Source organism: Saimiri boliviensis, chromosome 15 (assembly GCF_048565385.1).
Source record: "Saimiri boliviensis isolate mSaiBol1 chromosome 15, mSaiBol1.pri, whole genome shotgun sequence".
In the NCBI taxonomy this organism is placed as follows: Eukaryota; Metazoa; Chordata; class Mammalia; order Primates; family Cebidae; genus Saimiri; species Saimiri boliviensis.
The window spans coordinates 81,092,150-81,117,823 of record NC_133463.1 but is presented as its reverse complement, the minus strand read 5'-3'; the positions used below and the strand labels follow the sequence as shown (position 1 = coordinate 81,117,823).

General features: G+C 34.6%; 1 protein-coding gene across 17 annotated transcripts in view; it reads right to left on the bottom strand.

The window, feature by feature from the left end:
* PHF20L1 (PHD finger protein 20 like 1) overlaps positions 1 to 25,674 on the bottom strand; it is an 87,231-nt gene that overhangs the window by 15,566 nt on the left and 45,991 nt on the right. For 16 of the 17 annotated variants that reach the window (XR_012514187.1, XM_074387150.1, XM_074387162.1 and 13 more), the window contains 7 exons: positions 24,016 to 24,268; positions 21,799 to 21,987; positions 21,339 to 21,545; positions 14,631 to 14,687; positions 13,316 to 13,423; positions 4,109 to 4,273; positions 216 to 397 (listed from right to left, as the gene is read on the bottom strand). Coding sequence is in view for 16 of the 17 variants with exons in the window: in XM_074387150.1 (XP_074243251.1) it covers positions 216 to 397; positions 4,109 to 4,273; positions 13,316 to 13,423; positions 14,631 to 14,687; positions 21,339 to 21,545; positions 21,799 to 21,987; positions 24,016 to 24,268 (1,161 nt within the window). In the remaining variant the exon portion in view is untranslated. The remainder of the gene's footprint in view (positions 1 to 215; positions 398 to 4,108; positions 4,274 to 13,315; positions 13,424 to 14,630; positions 14,688 to 21,338; positions 21,546 to 21,798; positions 21,988 to 24,015; positions 24,269 to 25,674) is intronic. The other variant, XM_074387163.1, reaches the window with a different exon arrangement.

The following is a 25,674-nucleotide window of genomic DNA, read 5'->3' as shown; positions in this document are numbered from 1 at the left end:
ATACCCTAGAAAAGAGAGACACTAAAATAAGACGCTGTCTACTACACTTGATGAGGAAATATCCTAATCATTACTATGGGTATTTTCCACAAAACAAGTTAGAACCCTCTATCTTCAGTAGAACAGTTAGTAAAGAAATAAAACACTGTAATGCATTAGCTGAGCACCTGAAACAACTGACTCATTACTATAGGGAAGAGAGGTTAGCCAATTACCTGGATCATGAAGCCATTCTCCTCATCCATCTCACAAACACATCGCACAATTTCATTAAGAGCATCATCTTCATCCTGAGATTCCTCAAAATTGGTTGAATCAAAGTCCTGATTGTATTCATCCCCACTCAGAAGCAAACTCTCCGTTGAAGAATCATCTAGGAAGTCTACATCTGATAAGTCTAGAATATATATAAGAAGTATACTCAGTGCCACATCTTTTTTATATTTTCATGTCATTTTTCATAAAGAAAGGAACTATGAGAAGCGATCATAAGCTATTAAACATTTTAAAAAGGGGAGCAAACCAATGAGAATATTGTATTGTACTTGCCTCTGGACATAGAAACAAGATTTTTGAAGCTTAGGCTATTATGACTGCTTTACATCTTACAGTATACACTATTATAAGTAATTCAAAGTATCTTTCAGACTTCATGCTTACAGAATTTATGGCTAAGGCTGATATCAAAAATTTAAATTTGCATAGTTTCCATATACTTTCACAAACATGATCTCTTCTGATCCTCATAAAAACCCTGGGTTCTCCCCTTGTGATTTCATACTATTGGTGTGACACCACGTCTGTGGACCTGAGGATAGATGTGTGTAGTAAGTCCCCATTAGCCAGCATAAGCTGGCTCTAGCACACCACTGATGATTCATTTGTATTTTTTCTTTTTTTGGATTAATAAAGTGCTTTTTGAAAATTCACACGAAAAAACCCCAAAACAAAAACAAAAACCTGGACTGTAAAGAGGACAGGTTTTATTATTTGTACTATAAACTTCAGAGAGGTAAAGGAGCTTGCTTAAGGTCTAAAATCAACAATACCATCATTGACAGTATCAGTAGCATCAACTACTATATACTTAGTAAGCACGCAGTACTATATTAAGCACTTTAAACATAAGACATATAACTTGCTTGAGAAATGTAGTTATGGAGTGGGAAAGCAACTGAATACCAGAAATGCCTGATTCTCAAGCCTGTGTTCTTATTCACTTTACCAGTATTTCTTAAAAACAGAACCATGAGTTCCCTAAGGAATTTTTAAAATGTATTAATTTTGTTTTGGTAAGAATTTTTTTTTTTTAATTAAGCATTTTCTAGAAACTAGATCATAGGGATGACAACTACATACAACTCAATTTACATGCCAGGTTTTAGGTGTGTCTGTATAATTGTGTCAATGCCAAACCCGACCGTTTTGCTCAGGTTATTGAGGAAAAGAAAACTGAGACAGACACGGGGGAATCTTTATTTATAACAAAGGAAAATAAATGATGATGGGACACTAAATTTTTTGCAGTAGTTTGGATGGAGAAATGCTAGGAAAACTGAGTCATCACGAGACACAGAACATCATATAACACTGTATGAGCTCCCGACAGGCTATTCAGCAGAGCAGCTTCCTACCTCACATCCTATCCCCAAGCCACATTCTGAGTTATTCCTTGACCTGCTTATCATCTATCTCCTCTTACAAGAATATCAGAATCCATGACAGCAAGAAATTTGCATTGTTGAATGATACATCCCCAGTGATTAGAATGAGGTCTGATATATAACATAGCCACTCCAGAATGTTTGTAGAAGAACTAAGGAGTCACAACATTTCCTTTTCAGACTTAATCAGATCGGATTGAAGTTGAACAGATTCGAACTTTAAAAATTCAGGCTATATATACTTTACATATTCAATATGACAGTGTTTCCTCTATCAGCTTCTAATCTGGCATTTTTCTTGAGTCAATGTTTTTTAATGTTTTGTTGTTGAATTGTTAATGTTTTATAGAAAAATAGTTTCCTTCTCTTTGAAGTCAGAGGACATATGGAAGGAAGGTCAGCAGAAATAGATAATAGAGAATTAGGTAACAGAGAATACAGAATGAATAGAAAATATTCATTGAGCTAGTAAATCAACTAGATAAGGAAAATCTAATATGAACAGTATAACTTGTTTTAAAAGAACCTAAAGAGGAAAATTTCACCCATCCAGAATCTTGCTGGCTTAAATCCAAATTTTCTTTTGGGTTTTCCCAAGTACAAGTTTAATAGAATGTGGACAAAACAGTTTCAAATACTATTGTAGCATATAAGCAGTATTAAATAGGCCTGAACAGTGGCTCAAACCTGTAATCCCAGCACTTTGGGAGGCCATGGCAAGAGGATCACTTTAAGTTAGGAGTTTGAGACCAGTCTGGACAACAAAGGAAAAATCTCATTTCTACAAAAGCAAAAATAATTTGCTAGGCATGATGACATGTGCTAGTATTCTTAGCCACTCAGGAGGCTGAGGCAAGAGGACTGATTGAGTCAAGGAGTTTGAGGCTGCAATGAGCTACAATCACACCACAGTACTTCAGCCTAGGCAACACAGCAAGAACTTGCCTCAAAAATAAATTAATTAATTAAAATTAATTTGAAACTATATCATTGAAAGGAATTAGTGTATCTCACAAATACTTGCCTGGCAAAAATTATCAGGTTTTATGGTGTTAGCCAGCAAATTTATAATATTCTCCAGAAAATCCAGTTTGAATAACTCCCAAGCATTAAACATATGCTTAGCTGAGTTTTGGAAGTCAAGTAAAATGGATGATAGGGCTGAAAGTTATATAAGAAGCAAATCAAATCTCCCCCTTGCGCTTAAATAGCCACCTAGACAATGGCTCCAATTGAGTGGACACAAGAACAGCTGTCGCCTTCTAACCACTATCCCTTAAACAGTCACTGCTATTTCCTGAGATAGCATTTTGCAAGTATGGTTCCCTGACCAGCAACATTATCATCACCAGGGAACTTGTTGGAAATCAGAAATTCTGAGGGTGAGGGCCAGAAATGTGTTTTAACACACTGTCCAGGCAGTTCTGACACATGCTAACATTTGAGAACTTCTAGCCTAAGACCTTATTAACATTCCTTTTCTTTCTCCTGGCTCAGTATTTGATCGCAAGGGCAGGGCAGAGACCAGGAAGAACAGAGAGTACCCATCTGTGGCTCTTCTCATACTCTTTCAATGATTCTTGCTTCAGCACCACAGCTAACCTAGATATAACCCCTATTCTCCACCTCTCTACAGCAAGAGATGATCTTCAGATCTTGATCATTTACTGCAAGGGTGTTCTTAACCTGATTACCAACTTCTGCTTCTCCACAGAATCACCTAGAAGTTGTATCTTGCCAGGATCATTCCAGAAATCTCATTCAATTGTGCCTCATGGTAGGACCCATAATCAGTATACTTTTAAAGCACGACAGCAATGATTAGAAGGTCCACCTGGAGTTAAGAACCACTGAACCATGGGAAAAAGGGGACTTGTGTTTGCTGGAAAGAGTGGTGATAACTTCTTTTCAATCCCCTCTCATATCTCAAGCTTTCTAAAAATAAAATCTCACAAGTGTCATGTGCTATAAAGGAAAGAAAATGCTTTCTCCATAAAAGCCAGGGAGGAGTTAGACCTGGAAGTGAATGGTGCAAAAGAAAACACTCAAGCTAGTATCCACCATTGAGCTCACTCATAAGGATACTGGATTGTACAAACACTGAAGGCCTCGTCCCTTATTCCTCATTCTCTGACTCAGGTCCCTACTGCATTAGACCTCTACTCTTATGCCACAGCCCTCAAAGTCTAGACTTGGGAACTCTCTTCTTACTGTTTGTAATATTGGAAGGAAAGTTAAGAGTCTTCAACATTTTCCACTGTTGGTATAAAGCCAATTTAACTTTATATAACTAAAAAGTAGTTCAAATTTCTCATGTCAAGACTTTCATATTAGTTTAGCTAACAACTTTTTAAACTGTGTGCCCTTAAAAGAGTATGTTTTATTCTCAGTTACACATTTAAGAATTGTAAATCTTGTTTGAACCATTACATGGTCACACATACTTTCACCACTAAGATCAACGGACAGAATTGCCCTTGGGTACTGATAGGTTGTAGTTTTCTCCATAAACATGCTTCGTGGAGCCAGAGAACTCCCAGAAGATCGAGTTAGTGGAGAAGAGCACCTTTCCAAAAATTCGAGGGAACTGTCTTCATAGTCTGAATAGTCTGCAACATAAGATACATAAAGAAATATTAATAATGTGTCAAGTAATTAAGAAAAGTCACTATGAAAATAATGGAAGTCATGTGCAGGATACATCAAATAATCATGCTACCACTTTCTTTTCTCATCCATGAAAAGCTGATACATATCTGAGAAAGTGGGTTTAGCAAGAACACTTGGGAAACAAACATACCCCAGACAATATATATATATACATAGTAGGGAGCATCAGGTTCTAACTAGTACCAGTAAACTTTTGTGAAGTAGTACAGAGGTGAAAAAGGATTATTTCTACATTTTCCCTCCATTATAATCACAACTGTCTGCAGTAAAATACACAAGATGACAACACATGGGGAAGAATACACACACGGCGGCCGGTGGGAAGTAGGAGAGAACATTAGGAAAAATAGCTAAAGTAAGGCATGCTGGGCTTAATAACTAGGTGATGGGCTGATCTGTGCAGCAAATCACCATGGCACATGTTTACCTATGCAACAAACCTGCACATATAACCAATAACTTATCTGGTTGGTGCAAAAGTAATTACAGGACTTTTGCACCCACCTAAGAAAAGTTGAAGAGGAAAAAAAAAGATATGCAAGATGGAAATTAATCTTTTTTCTTCCTCACAATTTGTAAATAAGTTCTCCTGATGTCTAGCAAACCAATTATATAGTGATAATCAGATCAATATTTTTTCAACTAAAAAATCTCTGCAAATAATTAACTAATCCTGGAATAAATCTGTAAAAATTCTGTTTTTCTCAGTTTGGAATGAGTCCCACAGATATTTGCAGGGGAGAAGCCGTATGCAGCGTACTGGAGAGTTGAAAGTACAGTGAGGGAAGGAAACACGGAGGCAGGGGTGTGATTCCAGGCGTGTGGGAAGGATCTGAAGCTGAAGAGTGGATGATGCTACATTTGGCCAACTGTAAGAGTGGCTGAGCACAGTGAATAATGGGGAAACAAAGCTAGAGTGACAGGAGCCAGATCAGTTTTTTTTTTTTTTAAAGTTTTACCTGAATGCAATAAAACCTCCATCATTCAATGGTTGTGTGGAGAAGCACGATGTGACAGGTAAATTTCCATTTCTGGAGGCTCACCCTAGCTGTGGAGTGGAGGATGGAGTGCAAGAAGGCACACGTAAAAGCGGGGGGATGCTTCAGAGGCTACAGCAGGAGTCCGGGCAAGAAATGCTCGTGGCTCAGAACTCGAGTGATGGCAACTAAGGGGAAGGTTTTGACAAAGACACAGTGCTGTTACAGACTAGAGGCCAAGAGCTAAGATGGTATTATCAAAACTGATTTCCAGGTTTTTGCTTGAGCAACTAGGTGATGAAAGTGGGTCTGAGACGGGACTGAAGAATAAATGCAAGGTGGAGAAACCAGAGAAGAAACAGAAGTTCAGAGGAGGGTTCTGTAAGATGGGAAATCTTACGCATCCCTGCATGAACCTAAAGATGTGGGGAAGGGGGATGGCAGTGGTGAAAAATGCCAGATTAAGAAGAGAAAGGCAGACATTTCCTCCATTTTAATAGAGGCAATGAAAAGGAGTATTTTCAGGTACATATGCAGATGTGCTGTACAGACTATGAGCAAGTTCCCACCTGATGATGTCTGTCTCCTCACCTCTGTGAGGAAAAGGGAATACATGAGAGGTGGAAACAAGTGAGAAAAAAGAGTGGAGGGCCGGGCGCGGTGGCTCAAGCCTGTAATCCCAGCACTTTGGGAGGCCGAGGCGGGTGGATCACGAGGTCGAGAGATCGAGACCATCCTGGTCAACATGGTGAAACCCCGTCTCTACTAAAAGTGCAAAAAATTAGCTGGGCATGGTGGCGTGTGCCTGTAATCCCAGCTACTCAGGAGGCTGAGGCAGGAGAATTGCCTGAGCCCAGGAGGCGGAGGTTGCGGTGAGCCGAGATCGAGCCATTGCACTCCAGCCTGGGTCACAAGGGCGAAACTCCGTCTCAAAAAAAAAAAAAAAAAAAAAAAGAGTGGAGAAATGAGATTGTAAGAGAAGTACTGGTCTGTACTTGGTACTAGTCTGTACTAAGTATCCATTTGACGTTGGGAGTTGTGGGAGGCAGAATAATATTCCCCCAAAAATGTCTATGTCCTAAGCCCTAGAACCTTTAAATGGGCTAAGACACATGGAAAGGTGGAATTAAGGTTGCTAATCAGCTGACCTTACAACAGGGAGAGTATCCTGGATTACCTGGGTGGGCCCAATGTAATGGGAAGGGTCCTTAAAAGTGAAAAGATGGAGGCAGAAGAGACCATGTGAGAGTGAAACAATGAGAAAGACTGGACCATTGCTGGCTTTGAAGATGGGAACAGAACAAGACTCAAGAAACACAGGAGCCTCTGGAAGCCAGAAGAGGCAAGAAAATGGACAGTTCCCTGAGAGCCGCCAGAGAAAAATGAAGCCCTGCTGATACCTTGGTTTTAATCCAGAGAGACCCATTTTGGACTTCAGACCTCCAGAACTTTAAGAAAATAAATACGTATTGTTTTAAACCACTGATGTGCAGTAATTTGTGACAGCGGCAACGGGAAACTGCCACTGGTCATCATAAATACCATAGTATAACCAACACTGATTGAGTCAGCTCTTTATGTATATTAACTCTTAATCCTCACAAGCATCCATAAGGGAAGTCAGACTGTCAGTAAAGAACTGTGGCAGGACAGAGAAAGTAAATTGCCCAAGAACACACAACTATCCATGGCAAAGCCAACATTCAAACTCAGGCAGCCTAATTACGGAAGCTGCACTCTTAACAAGTGATATAGGTGTATTTCAACATTTAAAGTGTGTACAAGCTGGCAAGCTTGTTAAAACCCGATTCCTGGGCCTCATCTCCAGTACATCGGGAACGAAACACTCCCAGATGATGCTGATGCTGTCAGATTACAGCAGGCTTTGGGCAGCACTACATTATTCTGCCCCCAATGGCCTCACCATAACCACGGTTTGCCCAACACCATGTTACTTTGGCCCAGACATGGAAAGGGTATTTATTAAATGCTAGGTACTATATCAAGTACTTTATAATGATTATTTAATTTGAATAAGAAATCTATGCAGTAAAACTATCAATTACCATTTATTTTAGAAGAAAGGAAATTGGGATGTAGAGAATTTAAATAACCTGTCAAGGGTCACTTAGCTCTAAGTGTTATAGGCAGGATTTAAGTCCCTGTGCTCAACCTTCAAGGCTGCCTTCTTATCAACTCCATTCTGTATCGCCCTTTCAGCATAAGTAAAAGTAGAAGCAGAGTCTGAGTGTAAAAATAATGAAAGAAATCTCAATTTTTTGCTAAAATAAAACATGGCTGATATTTAATATGTGTCATTAACAAAAAACAAAGCTTGGCATTGTGCACCCTGTCTGTGTTCCCCACTCCAATCCCTTCTGGCTATTATCTGTTATGCTTCAAGACTTAGATCAAAAGTGGTCTCCTACATGAAGCCCCTTCCTTGATTGCCTCAGCTTTTCCAACTTAAAGATTTATTTTGTACCACTATTACCACACATATAAGACCTACCTGGTAGAAATTTATGTATGCTTATCATTCTTACTATATACTTAAATGACTTCAAGCTTCTTGAAGAAATCTTCTTTACTATGCAATGCTTTCAATTCTCTTTTCCCTGCTAACTCTATTTCTTTTTAATCTCTATATGCTTTCAGTATCCTTATATTCATAGACACATGAAAGTCAGAGATGAAGTGATTTGCTCAAAGTATCAAAGCTAAAAACTGGCAAAGATGTCACTCTTAAATCCTAACATGATGACTTCTCATCCACACAAATTAAACACAACATTAGTATTATGTCTCGTAAACCAATTCTGTTACTCAAAACGTATCATAACCCACTACCTCACAGAATAATAAAAAACAACTAATGTAAATTATTACTTTGCACAACTGCATCAAAATAACAGATAAGGACAAGAACTTAGTATGCCAACAAAAATAAGTAAAAAACTTGTTGAAAAGAAGAATACACAGTTTGATAAATAATATTTCAGGTATTAGTAATCCAGCATGGTGGTTAAAGTTAAAAATTCAGACTAGTAAGTCAAACTGCTAGGATTTGAAATGAATCTGCTTTTCACCACTTGCTAGCTATGAGACCTGGAGAACTCTGTTTCTCACTCTCTCTCAGTTAACTGTTGGTAAAATGGAAATAACAAATCCTACTGTTAAGGGGTCATATGAGGATTAAATGAAGTAATAATATTTATAAAATGCTTAGTTTTTGGTACAAAAGTACCAGCAGGATATATGTAATAATGTTGAGCAGTAAATAAGAGTTTGAAACTCCCTATGGTGCTAACTGTACACTAAAAACATATCAAGAACCTCATACAGTAATAATGTCAATTCTTTAACATTAAGATGTCTTTAAAATTTCAAAGTTACTTAACATCCTGTATTTCCCACTTAAAGACTACTCTTCTAATTTAACCATCCGGGGAAAAGTGTTACTTCTAAGATAAAGTAAATGGCTCAGAATAAACTCTTCTCAAATGCAATAATTGATTACAAAGATGATAGTGATTGCCAAACTCAACACCTGCCTTTTACAAATAGCAATGTTTCTGTGCATCTTACCAGGACTCTACTTACAAAGTTAAGATGTTCATTTGTAAGTCTGATTTTAAAATGTAAATATATATGGTTTTCTTTTTTATTAAAAAATAAAAATATGTACCACTTAAAGTATGTTTCAATGGCTCTTTATACAGGGTTACCATAGTTAAGGCCTGGTCACAATTCTAAGGTGCAAGTTTTTTGACCATTTTTCCTCTATTAATCCTAATTTCTCAAATTACAATTACTGCATTCTCCTAAGCTCTATCCCTCATTTTGCTGCCAATCCTGAGCCTCTTCTTATTTTGCTTTGTATCAGCCCCTGTTATCTTTTCCCCACTTTCACAGGTATTTTGTATATAAGATTCTGTCTGCTACTAAATATTAGAACCGACCAGTTTGCTGCTGTGCCGTAAGATGACTTAAAACATTCCTGCACTGACAATGTAGGTCTCCACTGGAACACATAAGCTAGGCAAATCCCCTGAGAGTCTCCGGTCAGGTGGGAGTTCATCTGGAAGTTTTATTTGCAGCCTGAGCTTCTCATACCTGTACTGTGACATACCACTCACAGGAGGGTATTCACTCATCAAATCAGTTCATGGTGAACGGTTTTTGTTTACCAAACTCCAGAGTTTCCTACCTCTACATCATTTCTAGTTTGAATTTACAGCTATATATGAAGAGGTGATGTGGGGGCAGGCAGAAGGGAAAGGAGTGAGGAGAAAGGCACATAGAGAAGTGCCCAGAAATGTTCAACATTCTCTCTGGAAAGCCAAGCTTATGAACTCCATGTTGATCCTGTATCTTCAAATTTACTCTGGCTTTAGAATTCAAGAATATAGAAACTTTATTACATTCTGTGGAAAATTAAATGTTATTTTTGGACTATGGAGAGTTAAAATCTGAAGAATTTAGCAACAATCATTACCAACTACAAAACTGCTCAGTTGGATTTATATTTTTTAAAACTGGTTTTATTAAATGTGTAATAAATATGAAAAAATCAGCATGACACAAAGAATATCAACACCACAAAACGCTTAGGTACTAATCCCACAGTTTAAGGCAGCGTCAACATTTCTGAAGGTCCCTTTGCACCACTTTCCAATTTGAACTGATAACGTTCCTTCCCCACCTTAGAGGCAACCACTGTCCTGAATTTTTGTTCATCATTCTCGTTTTTCTTCTTGCTTTTCCCACACACAGTTGAATCTCTTAAAAATATACTGTTTAGTTTTATAATTTTTTATCTTTACATAAGTGAAATATTATGTTTTCTTCATTTTGTTCCTGAGATTCTGTAGCAGTAATTCATGTATTTATTCCACTGAGGGAATGCATGACTTTTGATGAAGAGCTGGGCCGTGCCCAGTGCTGCTGTGAACACTCTCATATCTGATGCACCGTGTGAGTTTCCTCAGGGATTTTTAGGCCACGTGGCACAAACATCGTCACCTTACTCCCTGATCCCCAACTAGTCGTTGAGTAGTTGCCTTCATTTCCTCAGCAACATCTGCAGTTATCTACCTGGTCATTGTGCCAATACAGCAGGTATGAAACAGACTTCAGTATGCTTTAAAAATTGCGTTTCACTGTCTAATTTTCTGATGTCTAACCAATTTTCCATACAATCCTATGTGGTCATATTCTTTTAATACGTTGCTAGATTTAATTTCCTAACATTTATTTATGGATTTTGGATCTACCTCCATAAGTAAGAAGAGCTTGCTGCTGTGCTTTCCCGTATTATTCTCTCCTGATTTTGATACCAAAGTTATTTAAAACATTTAAAATAAACTTGGAGTTGTGTTCATTCCTAGGGGTACCATAAGAAATTACCATAAATTTAGTGGCTTAAAACAACAGAAATTTATTCTCAAAGTTCTGAAGGCTGGAAGTACAAAATCAGGGCCTGACAGGAAAGTGCTCTCTCTGCAAGCTCGAGGGGCAAATCCTTCCTTGACTCTTGCAACTTCCGGTTCCTTGGCTTGGGGCTGCATCCCTGATTTCTGCTCCATCTTCACATGGCCTTCTCTCCTGTATCTCTCATATCTCCTTTTCCTTTCTCTTAAAAAGACACCAGTCACTAGCTTTAGGGTCCATCCTAAATCCTGGATGATCTCATTCTGAGATACTTAATCATATCAGCAAAGATCTTATTTTAAAATATGGTCACAGTCACAGATACTAGGGGTTAGGACTTAGACATGTATTTTTGGGAGACACTATTCACCCCACTGCAGGAGTCCTTCCTCTTTTCCTAAATTCTGAAATAAATTTACATTCGTTTGGAGTAATCTGTTCTTTTAATGTCTGGTAGGACTTGGCAGCAAAACTTTCTGGGCCTGGCCTTTTACTTTGTGGAAACACTTTTAAATACTGATAAAATTTATTTTAAGGTCTAGATTATTCAGGTTTTTAACTTTCTTCTTGTGTTTGATTTCTGGCAATTGTCCATACTTCCCTCTAACCTTTCAAGTTTATTGGCATAAAGTTGTTTACATCATCTTCTTTATAAAGTCTGGAGTATGTGCAATGACATTCTCTTTATTTCTAGTATTATTTATTTGTGCACTTTGTCTTTTTTTCTTACTCTTCCCAGAGGTATGATTAAAAAAACAAAAAACAAAAACTAAATACGACACTTTAAAATTCTTCCCAGCATACTTTTGTCTATTTCTCCTCATATGTTTATTACTTACTTCTACTTTTTTAGATTTATTCTTGTCCTTTTCTAACCTTGTAAGCTACAGGTTTAGCCAATATTTACACAAGTGTGTATGACAATACATTTTCTTCTCAGAAGTGTCATTTTAACTACATTCACAAGTTTTGACATACAATGTTTTTATTATCTTTCAGGTTTCTAACATCACTTTTACTTTCCCTTTGAATTTTTTATTTATCCATGAATTATTTAAATTTCTAAACTTTCAGAGCTTTTCCAATTACCTTTTTTATGTTGGTTCTAGTTAAACATACTGTGGTCAGAAACCAGGGGTCTGTATTATACCAATTTTACAACCTGTTGAGATCTACTTAAAGTTGCATCACAGGGTCAATTTTAACAAATGTTTGTGTCCAGCTGAAAAAACTATGTATACTCTACAGCTGCTGAGATCCATGTGGTATATGAAGCTATTAGATCAACTATGCTGTTGCTTTCGTATCCTTACAGAATACTTTTTAGCTTTATTCATTTATTAATTACTATGAAACACATGTTATCAGTAATAAAAAGATACATGTTAACAGTAATAAAAAAATAACATCATTAATGATGTTATTCAGGGATAAAACTTAGAATTATATCTAGGAAGATACAAAGTGAACTAAAACTCTATCACTACATGGTAGCCTCCTATCTCTAGGAATGATTTTTGCATTAATGACTATCTTATCTGTAACATATCTTCTCTAATTTTCCTTTCAGGTAGTATTTATTTACCGTATTTTTTCCATATTTTTATTTTAAACATTTCTCTATCCTCTTGTATCCTTACATTTATATATGTCTCTTACAAATAACATGGCACTGAATTTTAAAACTTATTATGATAACCTTCATTATATAACTATAATTCCGAATATATTTGGATTTACTTCTAATATCTTATAATTTGTATTTTTTCTCCTTTTTCTATGATTTTCTCTATTAATTGCCTTATCTGGATAGTTTATTCACTATATTTTTTCTAAATATAATGAACTAAACTTGGAGAGTTATACCTTATGCTTCTATTCTTTTAGGATTTATGTTATTTTAACCTGCAGACTTAACCTATTAGAGCTAAAAGCAACAAATCTCTTTCATTTCTCCAAAACATTTCAAGGAGCTTAAAAATGCTGAAATACAAAGATGCTACTCCCATTGTACCAGGTATATTATATATTTTTGTTCTGTTTTTCTAAACACAACAAACTTTGTCAATGCTCAGATTTACCCATATTTACACTTGGCTAACCATGTCTTCTGGCATCTTGAATTTCCTTTTGCCATCATTTTCCTTCTGCCTTTAAGCACACCCTTTAGGATTTCCTTTAAATACAGACTGCTGATACCAAATTCTGTTGGTTTCTCAAGTTCTTCTAAAAATACCTATTTTGCTCTCATTCTTGAAAGCTAACTTAAGGGTCTCTATAATTCTAGACTGAGAATAATTACTTGAACATGCTAAAGGGTGCTTGGTCAGGGCACTGAGTCTACTAAAATGCTGAAAGGAAAAGTGTCTAATCAGTTGCAACAATTAATTTATAGATAAGAGTAAAACAGAGCAGTATATTTTTGAAATTTCATGTCAAAGGAAAGCTACAGAAACTTCTCAGTTCTCAACATCGGGATCATGTCATGACTGCATTTTGTAAAAGAAAAGGGGAATCAAAGGAAACTTCAGATTTTGTAGAAAGGGGGAATAACCATCTCACTGTACTTACCATGCTGCTTAGATTTCTTTTTCTTTTTTTTCTTCTTCTTTTGTTTTGGTTTGTAGTGATCTTTGTCTCTCTTCTCTCTTCTTTCCTTATCCTTTTCTTTTCTCTTACCTAAAAGATATAAGTGAATACTTCAGCAATCATGACTGATCCTGAGCTGTTCCTTTGTGGTAAACCTAAAAGCAGTATTTATGTCTTAATCAGCTATTCCAGTCACCTGCCCAGAGTGGATGGGTTCAATTAAACTGTTCATGTCATGACTCTGGAAGTCCTGATAAGCTTATTGGACTATAAGAGGGGATCTTCAATAGCAGTGCTGAGAAATCCCAACTCCTGATACCTTAAAGTTAACACAGACAGTGGTTAAAACCTTTAAATGAGTAATATTCTCAATTTCCTGATGTGGCAAGAAGTTAAATTGCATAATTTATAAAGGACCTGAATGAAGAGACTCAGCATTTCCATATGTAATTTAATGAGAAAATATATCAGGAAATTAAAAAAAAAAAAAAAAAAAAAAAAAAAAAAAAAAAAAACTTGGACTTTTGTCTTTGGAAAGCTTTAAAAATAATTAAATCAACTCATAAAGAACTCCTCCAGTCTTTACATTCTCTGTGTGTTTAACAATGAAGGCTAAGAACATGAGAAAAAAATTTACATTTCACTAAACTAATCTTTCCCAAAACTGTAAAGCATTCTTTTCCCCAACCATATGTACTTAAAAAAAAATTAGAGCAGTACCCTATAACACTTCAAATTAAATCACCACATATATCCTACTATTGTTCCAACTCACAATGGTTTAGCGTATAATTTATCAAACGTATTTGACCAACTTTCAGTGATTCAAGCTCCAGTTAGCTAATCTACAGACTATATAAGACTATCATCCATTATTTCTTGACTTTTAGTCATTACAGCACAGAAAATAGAAAATAGAAAACTCAAAAACTTTTTTATAAAGTATATTGAAGAAGTATGAAAAAATTACTATTTTAATCTATCATCCATTCTCTAAAGTCTCAACAATATTAAATCGATGTCTATTTTTGAATAGCCATAATTTTGACTAGGGATGATCAAACACAAAAGTTTTCAGAGAAAGCCAAGAGACTCTCTTGACAAAAAAGTTACATATAAAACAAGATATGTGTTTAATAAATCACGCATCTGGAGCTGACTAACACTAGTAAGAACTAAAACAGATGATCACTTACACCTAAGGAGCATTAACAGGTAAAGAGTAAGGGGCAGACTATGTTCTCCCTCTCTGTCAAGCTTTATAGTCTTTTGCTTAAAGATTACTTTCTGTTCATACCAAATGCTGTTGAGCTTTTTTCTTCCAATTTCACTTTTTTTTCTGTTTTCGATACTCCTGTGGGTTAGGGGAAAAATATGTAAGTTTAATCAGAAAAAGTTAAAGTATGGGACGTTTTATATTACAATTGCTCATAAAACTATGTAAGACTCTTTGTCCTAACAGTCTGTATGTTTTACTGCCTCAACTGGTAACAAAGTAGTGAGATTTCTCACCTTAAAAAATAACCAAAACAATAAATTAAATGTGATTTTTGTTACTCAGACTACTTAGGTTCAACTCTTGTTTCCACTATTTACTAGCTATATCACCTTGAAAACATCATCTAATGCCTTTGTGCTTTAGTTTTCTCTTCCGTCAAATAGGAGTAAGTCTATATATCTCATGCAGTTATAAGGATTATGTGAGTCATAATATGTAATTTTTTTTCATTTTCTCTTTTGTAGTAGGGTGATAATTTAACACTACACTATTTCTAGAAATAGCATAAATATGGGTCTAACCATTAAGAAAAAGTTAACTGTATTAGGCTATCAGTAAAAGTCTACTCTAGCACCACAGCCTTTGGCAATCCAAAAGATGCTGAAATTCATCTGAGTAGTAAGTCCAGGTACCATTTCTACTTCTGTGACAGTTACAACATGAATGCTATTGGGATTATCCAAATGAAATACTAAATTCCATATTAAAGCATACTGGTTTTCAACAATCTGTACACGATTTTTAAACTGATATTTAAGGTCTTGTGCCTAAAACAACTTGTACCTTTGAATTCCATTATGAATACACTGTTAAGTAATGATAATAGCCAAAATAAAACTGTTCTGCAAACCACTTTTGTTCTATATATAAATGTAAAATACAAAGGCAAATTTATACATTAAAATATTCAATCTCAATAAATACCAATATAGGTATTAATAGTCTAAAATTCATTTTTAAACCAATATTGCACTTTAATTACTGTGCAGCTGACACAGGTACATTTAATCAATTCATATTCAACCATTCCCAATGCTAATATCTACTTGTGGCTAGTGTTAGTCTAAGAAAAATACTATAGTACATTTAAAATTCAATTTTAGTCTATTAAATTTGCTTTAATATCATCATTTACTAGTTCTTTAATTTTTAAAAATAATTCTACAACAGTATCAAAAAAGCTGACATTTCATTAATCTTACTTCAAATATTTCTATCATTTAAACATAACAAAAATATAAAAATACCACTCAAGTCAACTGCCAATAAGGCTCTAGTAAGTCAGTCTAAATGTAAGTAAGATCAAAAAAAAAAAAATCTAAATTAAGCCGGGCGCGGTGGCTCAAGCCTGTAATCCCAGCACTTTGGGAGGCCGAGGCGGGTGGATCACGAGGTCAAGAGATCGAGACCATCCTGGTCAACATGGTGAAACCCCGTCTCTACTAAAAATACTAAAAATTAGCTGGGCATGGTGGCATGTGCCTGTAATCCCAGCTACTCAGGAGGCTGAGGCAGGAGAATTGCCTGAACCCAGGAGGCGGAGGTTGCGGTGAGCCGAGATTGCGCCATTGCACTCCAGCCTGGGCAACAAGAGCGAAACTCCGTCTCAAAAAAAAAAAAAAAAAAAATGTAAATAAGAATATTGATAATCTCCATTTGTTATGACAGAAAATATGAAAGGGACATCACAGCAAAGAGAAATTTTCTTATTAGCAAGACTGTTGAACAAATACATCACTTCTTTCTATTTACTACTTACTGCACTATTAGAACTCCACAAATTTTACATAATTTCCTTAAAAACAATAAAGCATTTACAAAGCAAATCATGAGGAATGTGCTTTCCAAATCCTCAGTGGTAGTACAGACATATTGCTAACAGCGATCATTGCCTCTTAGGTGTTTACATCTCTGGAGCATTGCATTCTAGGGAAAAGGTACAGCAATGATGCTTAAAATCTGCTGGGGTGGGGATGGGGAGTCAGATTAAAGGAACTGCCTTACCAGGCTACCTTGACTGACTAGAATGTGCACCACCCTTAGGTACTTGGAAGACAAATGAAACAGTTATGAACCACTGCACCAGGAACAAAGAAGTTAACACAGCAGTAGAGATGCAGTCATTCCCAGAGTGGGTTCCAGAGAGCCAGTTCTAGATTTAGTTTTTCATGTTTTAGTGGTTCCCAAAGCATTCGATTTCATAAATGGTAAAATTTCAAAAGTAAAACTGGGGGACTCATAAAGGGTTGTCGATGTTTTTACTCAAGTAAAAATTTAAAATAAATATTCATACATGCAATGGCAGGACTTTAAAAAATACTTACATACAAATAGGAAAACAAAAGAGACCATTCCAGAAGTCAACAAGAAAAATACGTTTAGTTTTACAAGAAGTTCACTATCTTGTCTTTATTTTACTATGTACTAGAATTTGGTGACCAAGGTACCAGAACATTAGTTTGTAGAAGAGTAATTTTTAAACTAAATTTTAGCAACAGAACATTTTTTGAAAAATATTATCTGGCAACTGAATGCAAGAACAAAACCCAAAACATGAATGGAGCTACGCTAGTTAAAGTCACAGAGGCAGATGTCTGAACCATGCCTGCTTGCACACAATTTAAAAACTAGTAATATAGAGCAATTTCTCAAGCCTCTTCTGGTATGCTAAACATTACAGATTCTTCTGGCTAAAAAGAGAGGCAATCCCTGAGACTCTCCATGGAAACCCCAGGCTCTGTACAAGCCATGAACATTTGGTATGAGGGTGGAGGCAGATTACAGAGTCTCCAGTTGTAGTTTTGTTTTAAACAAATCTGGAAAATAAATTGAAAAACAATTTAAAACAAAAAGACTTTTAAAGAGTAAATGTAAAGTTGATGTGAGATGTTGGAATAAAAATGAAGGCCATTTCAAAACCTGCCACAGGCAGATTCATTAGAACTGACAACATGCTTTTTGGCCATACTAACTGAGACCAACCCGAAGACCTACTCCTGTTTTTCACTAGTGGTACGATAAAACGCATTACATTAACCAATCGATAATATAATTTATGGACACTCTACAGAAGATTCACTAAAAAGAGTCCAACTATCTTATCTATGATAATAAATCTACACATACGTATTTACTTATATCTGCATTTCATTTGAAAACTAAGATGACTTTGAATGGCACTGAAGCAAAGCCTAATGCATTTCATTGAATGCTACCCTAAAACTCAGAGGACCTGTTCACGGCCATCCTGATGAGGACATTACATAAAGCTACACTCTGCATGACCATGTCATGCCAGCATTCCTATCCATGCTAACTAAGACATGCTTCAATAAAACAGGTAAATGCTCTTTGATATTTACTAATTTACTAAAAAAAAAAAAATTAAAATGAAGATGTGTTACTAAAGGTATTTCTTTTAATACAAGAGTAACTAAATGACTCAAAATTATATTCATACAATCTACTAATGCCAATTTTGTCTTCACAGTGGTTACATACAATAAAAGTTATCGTCTCTAAAACTATCTTAAATTGAAGTTTTAAGCTGAAAATAATCCTACCATATATCATAATTTTTTGGAATAAACATAGACTCTTTATCAAATGCCTGATTAATGATAAATAAAACATCAACATTGTAGAGCCAAAAGTGACCACAGCCATCATCTACTATAATCTCATCATAAACCTATATGAAAAATTGAGTTTCAAGGAAGCAGGAAGACAAGGCAGATGGGTTGTCTCCAGACTTCTTAAGAGGCCCTACCAGAGGCCTCTTGGGACAATTTTTTCTTCCTTTAAACCCAAGAGTACTTTACACCTCTTCAGGAACTTCTATTTTGCATTTAATTATTTGTATTTCAGTTATTAGCTTTGTGTCCCATCTAGAATTTAAGTCTCCCGAAGGCAAATTCCGTATCTGTTCACGATGTGTTCCCTACCTAATTGTAGGTAGGGAGAATTGTGTGACAAGGGGTAACAGATAACTGGGCCCAAGAGGCCTGTGAGAACCTGAACCAAGAGTTTATTATTGAAAAGGCCACTTTTTTAAAAACTTGATTTACTCTATAAATACTAACAGATACTAACAAAATTAAGATTTCCTGAGGCTGTATCCTTTTCTAAAATTGGCTGGCTCTGTGAGAAAGCATCCTGATAATAAAATAAAAACAAAGGCATCAATTTTTACAAAGATACCAATTACCTCTTTGGTAATGTGGGTAGCAATAGCATTCTTAACAGTGGCTAGTCATGTGGGCATCCATCCCAGTAGAAGAACATAGAGAGATTATCTCAAGTTCATTGTCTCTACTGGAAAACAATCAGGAATAGTTGTATATAATAATTGGACCATTTGCAAATCTCATCAATCTGTTAGCGTTACTGCTAAACTCAGCAGCATGAATTTATCTTGCTCCTCAAAAAGTAAAAACCTAATCATGCCCAATGATTTCACAGTTAGCAACTAACATCTTCATCATTCTGAACTCCCCAGGAGTTTCAATTTGACAAAAATAACTCAGAAAATGTCTCTGACATAAACTGTAAAGAATATTTTCTATTGTAAGATTTAAAATTCAACAGTAACAAAATTTATTTTTATAATTAATATGGACACCAACCAAACATATGTGTATGTATGTGTGTGCATATATGTATGTATGTGTGTATACACACACACACACACACACACACACACACATATATATATAAATGAAACAAAAACATAAAAACCTGGCACTTTGTAGACATAAGAGGACTTGGGGAGCAGACAGAAGCATAACAAACACTGCAAAATGGTCAAGACAGGGTGAACAACAAAAGGATTAAGGAGAAAAGCATGGAGACCACTCAGAATTACAATGCAAGTGAGACAGCTGGTGGTCAGTTAGAAAATGACCTACATTCTACTGCTTTCCTCAAGAACTAAAAATTAAGAGGTCACAGAAACAAATTGGAATTTTACCTCACTCTATTCAAATACTGTGTTTATCCCTCTAATAAACCTGCAGTAATTAACAATTAAAACTATGCCTTTCCTTGCTACAAGCAATTAAAGTTGACAGCTACTATACTATTAAGCTCATCACACCCAGATAATCCTTACTCTTCCACAAACGAATCTACGAATTCATCATATTATAGCTATCTACCTTTTGCTAAGGTAGTCAGCCATATTGCCACAAATATGCTAGAAATTCTGAAAAGAGGAAGTTAATAATCTGGTTAGAAGCAAAATCATCTAAGTCAAGGACTTTCATGCACAATTACTACATTGATATTTTAGCACATATAATCTGTTAACATAAGATTCTTATTATACAGTTACTTACATTGGCCTGTATTTCAATATTGTTACTATTAGAGTATTTTTTAAGAAAAATGTAAATATTTTCACACGTACATCTGAAAACAATTTTCCTAATGAATATATAACATTATAACTTTAACATGTTTTTCATATATTCAGTACAGTAACAAATTCCAGATCATTAAAGAACTGAATAGGACCTTTATCAAAAAAGTATCTCAATGGGTCAATGATAATTCAGAAATCTTGTGGAAAAGTGGGAAAGAAAAATTAATTATCCTAAGGAAAGACTAAAAATCAAAAGACAATAGATTTGATTTGAGAAACTATAGGAAATGTTTCAAAATCTACAAATATTCAGATTTGGGAATTTTATTTTTTAAAATATGATAAAGAATTATCATGTACAAAGTAACTTCAACCTTTATATTAAGATAAAAATTAATAGAAATAAGTATATGACTCTTAAGTTACTTCAATCATTTTATTTCAATACATGCCATCACCAGATAAGAGTAAGGTTCATTTTATGCTTCATCCAAAAAACAGATAAAGTGGTTTCAGGAAGATGCCTGTAAACACAATGATCACCAACACCCTTGATAATGAATCAGCAAACGATGTTTTTCTCCAACTCAGAACTAACTAAATTCAGACTTCCTTCAAACAGCTAACTGCAAATAGTAATTTATCACAAGTGCATTTGTAACCAGTATTGGCCTTTTTTTATTATGTGTATTCTGAATGAGGTTATAATTCTTAAAAGCTTCTAAATAAAGCAATGCACCCACATAAAAGAAACATGAATTAATAATCCGTTAGATTTAAAATATCAGCTTAGTAAAATACATATCCAAATGCTTTTGAACTATAATAAATATCACAAAATCATGCAAAAATGTGTTATTAAGGATGGCTGATTTTACATACTGCACTCCTTAAATAACTGCCCCAGAATATAAAATTATATTTAAGATACAGGCAAATCGTTCAGTGTTTCTTAAATATTAAATTCTATTAAAATCCTTAAAACGAAATACTGATCCCATTAAGTATTTTCTGGCTTCAAGAGAATTCCTTTAATTATAATTGGGCTCTAATAATTTACATTTAGTAGAAATAAGGATATATAAAAAAGAAGCAGGGAGAAGAAAATAGATCAAGTGACAAGGTAAGAAGCATGTATGTCCAGGGAATATGATTATAAAATAATCACACAAAAGATCTGCAAAACAGATATAGAAGAAACTCTCCTATAAATGTTAAATTATTTATGAAAAATTATTTATAAAAAAAATAATTATTTATTATGTAGGAATCAAAATACTGTAGTTAAGCCTCAAAATATTTATACCTAACAACTGAAGCCTAGCTACTTATAAGAGCCTTTATTTTTATTTTTTTTCTTTTACCTGCTGCTGCTGGAGCTCCTCTTCCATCAGCTATTGCTTTGGAAGAAGGATTTGGAAGCATCTGTGTATCCTCTTTTTCTGCCCTTGCACATTCATTATGGTAAGAGGAATCTGAAGCTAGTGGTGCTGTAACTTCTGAACCACGACTTAAGTCAAGAGGGAGACAGGGTCCCAGCTTCTCAAGTGGCAAATGTGCAACATCAGGCACTACACAAAATAAAGAGTGTAATATAATATTAACACAGACAAAATGGCTCAGTTACTATCACTGTGAATTAAAGTGTTACATAAGTTAAACAGTGCCTGGCACAAAGAAGGCATCTGATAAATATTTGTAGAAGTGCTTTTAACTCCAGAAGATAAAAGAGCAGAAATTTCTTAATATTTTAAAAATCTATCTCTTAGTTTTTTTCTTTATCTTCTTTTATGTTTGGTTCTATAGGAAATCAATATACATTACCCTCTGGTACTGAAGATTCTTGCTGATTTTGAGAACTGATGGAGAATACTTTCCCATCAGTGGCTGGAGAGGGAGAAGAAACCTTTTCTACAGAATCATCAGGCATGGGTAAGGTGGCTAAACGCTGCGATCTTCTTCTCCGCTCACTATGCTTGAAAGGTCTAGGGGGATTCACAGGCTGTGGAGGACCTAGAAAAAGATCTTCAATGTTCACGAAGCAGATACATACCAGGATCATTTTAAAATTTTTAAGGAGATAAATGGGAAAAATGATTTATATTCTTCCCTCTGATGTTGTTATAAGATATCCACAAGGAATGACATGTTCCAAAGGTATCAAAGGCAAAAATTGTGCCCTCATTCACAAAATGAGTCAATCAAAAATTCTAAAATCTATACTCTAACTAAAAGAAAATAAAATGGAACATTAATTTCAAGTAGCTTCCCCAAGTGACAGACTACAGTTAATTTTTCTAACTGCAGATCGTTGTGTGAACTGCCATTTTCCTTCAGGAAAATACTCTCTTTACAGCAAAATATAAAGAAAAAATTATATATATGCCTTTTGCTACATTGCAAATCTAGAAATTCTAAGGGGAAAAAAAGGCAGGGGCATAGATGATATAACATTATAGAGTTAGTGCTTTACTTTACACTAATGTAAATAATTTTATCCCATTATCACCCCCCAAATGGAGTTTTACAAACATGTCTGGGCCTGATTCATTAAAAAAAAAAATAAACAAAAACAACTTTGTGTATTATTGTGAGCAAATGAGGAGTTTTAAGATTATGACACTGTGTAACTTACGTTTTTTAATAACATGGTGAGTAATTTAGGCATCTCCTAGCAATATAATATATTTGAAAATGTCTTTTACACTTTTATATATCTTCTTTCTACATGGCATATAAACACATTTGACAAGAATAGGCAAGATTATATATGCCAATATATTCATGTTAATTTAGAAAGAGGAAAAGTGGTCTAAAGAGATTGATGTTTGCGTATTTAAGAGTAATTTTACAATCAAAATGAAAATACATGGTGATAATTTAAAAATATGAAAGAATAAAATTTAATTGCTATAATATTGTGATTATAAAAAAAATAAGATAATTTCCAAAATAAAATGCTTATTAATGTCATATGACATTACAGTGACTACTACTGACGCTATTTCATGATAAATGTCAAAATGAAATTAAGCCTATTAGGAAAACAAATGAATTATGTTCCCATTCTTTCTACCTATTTATTAAAAAGAACAAAACAAAAAAGCAAAACCTGATCAAAATGAAAAAATGATTCAGCAGAAAATATGGCCACTGAAGGAAAATAGGTTAAATGTTTGATAAAAGTCTTCTGAATGTCAACATCTCTGATTACTCTGGAAGACACAATATGGAATAGTTCATAAGGAAACGTGTCATATTCATTCTCCGATCATGTATTTCACTTGTTGCATAAAGAGGGAAAAAAAAGCATCATTTACCTACTGACTTTTCAAATAACTGTTATTATGTCTCCAACTTAGAATACTAAACTAACCTGGGAAACGCTAGGTCAACACAAATCTTGTATTATTTATATACGTAGATATATAGACATACGTATTTATATAGATAGATACACCCACGTTGAAAGGTTATTTTGAAAAAGACTGCGTTAACTCTTGAAAAACTAGTAGTACTGAAACAGTAAAATCTTCAAAAATATATAATTTCAGAGGCATTCTTCTTTCATTAAAAAGATTAAGCTGAAGTCTAGACTATAAATACTATAATAAGAATGAATAGAATGTATTGCGGAGGGAAGTAATAGACAAGTGGGGACACAAAATCTACAAGAACAGTCTTAAGTAAAAATAGCTATCACGGTCTTTTCATAACTTGCTTTTTTTTTTTTTTTTTTTTTTTGTAATGAATCAGGCCTCTCAGTATGCTTGGATTATTAGTTGAGGAGAGTCAAACTACAGTAGAATCTGTGTTATTAAATGGTAAGGTATCTCAACCAGCAGTAGTCTTTAAGCAATAAATCAGTAAGAAATGTCTATGGTTTTTGCCCCTGAAATAGTTTCAAGCCTTTCCTATCATATCCACTTAAGTTTGAGTTTTTAAAAAAGCAACTTCATAAAAATACAATATAACTACAATCAAACTGTTTTTAATGTATCTTATAGGATAAAAAACTATTTTTTAAAAATCTGTGCTCACTAGTTTTATTTATCACTGAAGAAGAAAGCTGAGATACAAGCGTCAAATCCTCGACTTGTATTAATTCTGGGGAAAGTGGTGATTTAGGGGGTTTTATACACCCAGAAGAATCTCCAGATTCATGTTTGCATTTCTTGCTGCGAGCCTTCCCTGAAGACAAAGTTGAGGATAACAGTGCAGGTTTCTGAGTGTTGGCAGAACTGCTAATGTCAGCTTCATTTTTTTTCTGACTTTGAGGTTTAGGTGAAATCGCCTGAATAAATAATAAAAAATTGATATTTTTATTTTGGCTTCTTCATTTTTGTTCTTGTATTCTATTTTGATTGTTAAGCAACTTTAGTATCCAGAAACATTGTTAAGCAACATATAACATTTCTATTACAAATGAAAAACCAAAAAGAACCCCACAAATTATTAACTAAAAGTTGAATAGGCTATCTTTAAAGGAATGCTGTCAACTTTCAATCTAAATTCACTTTTTAAAATATATTACTCAAAATATTTTTAGAATATAAAATGTTATAGGACAAATATTTTCAGTATTAAACAGAAATACACCCCTTTAGGAACCATAATTGCCAGTGACAATAATTCGATAAACAAACAACATTTTCATGTTTTCAAGGACTAGAGGAATACATTTAAGCTTTCAACTTTAGATGTTTTCTTAAAAAATCATTTATTTTATTAAGTTGAATGTGGAGGTCTAAGTAGACAGTTTCCCTTTAAAGAAAGCTCTGAACAGGAAAACAATGACCAAATTAACAAAACATTATCTTTAACTCCTTTTAGTGCTGAAAGCTAGAGTTCATAAGCACAATGCATCATGAAATCAGAGCCACCAGCAATACAGAGTTAAAAGACTAAAAACAATACAAAACAAGCAACAAAAAAAACCAAAGAGATAAAGTGTAAGTTAAAAACATTGGATTTAAAAACAAAATACGTCGCATTCTTAGATGAGAGTTTTTACCTTCTTCCTGCCAACTGATACTTTTAAAAAAAAATTAGAACTTTGTCAGTTCTTTCATAAAAGAGTATTTTTATTCATTTGGCTGTAAAATTTCCTACATATGTTAAAATATGTGTGAATGTATCCATTTTTCAAAACAAGAGAAAATAGCTACACTGGATGGATTTGCAAACTATGGTGCTGAAATGCCTCTCTTTCTGATACACTTATCTGAGAGCAAAATATGTAATACACATTTTTTGAAAATCTCTTCTACCATAGGCCTTTATAAAAGAGTGAAACTGCTAGCACTATAAACAACATGCTTGTCCCCAAGATATCTTTTTACTTCTGTATCTTTTGGAGAATACCTATCAGGTCTACGGTCTGCAGTTCTCTGGAGTATGAAAGATCATTTTCTAGGGACCATATAAATAAACAATTCTGTTCCCACTGATACAAGTCAAATTTTGGTTAGGGAAAAAAAGTGCATATTTGGTATTAAGTAGAGCACCCTGAAAGCTCTACAGACAGCATGTTGGGCAAACCACATAAAAGGCCTGGTGTCAAGTGTCCCATTCATTCAGTTGTCATTTCTAGTATTGAATTTACTCATTACAAATGTGTTTAAGTGCAGGTTAATTATTTGAAAAGGTACTCCATAAACAGATAGTATTCCTAACCTTATCATAAAAGGTGTTGCCAGA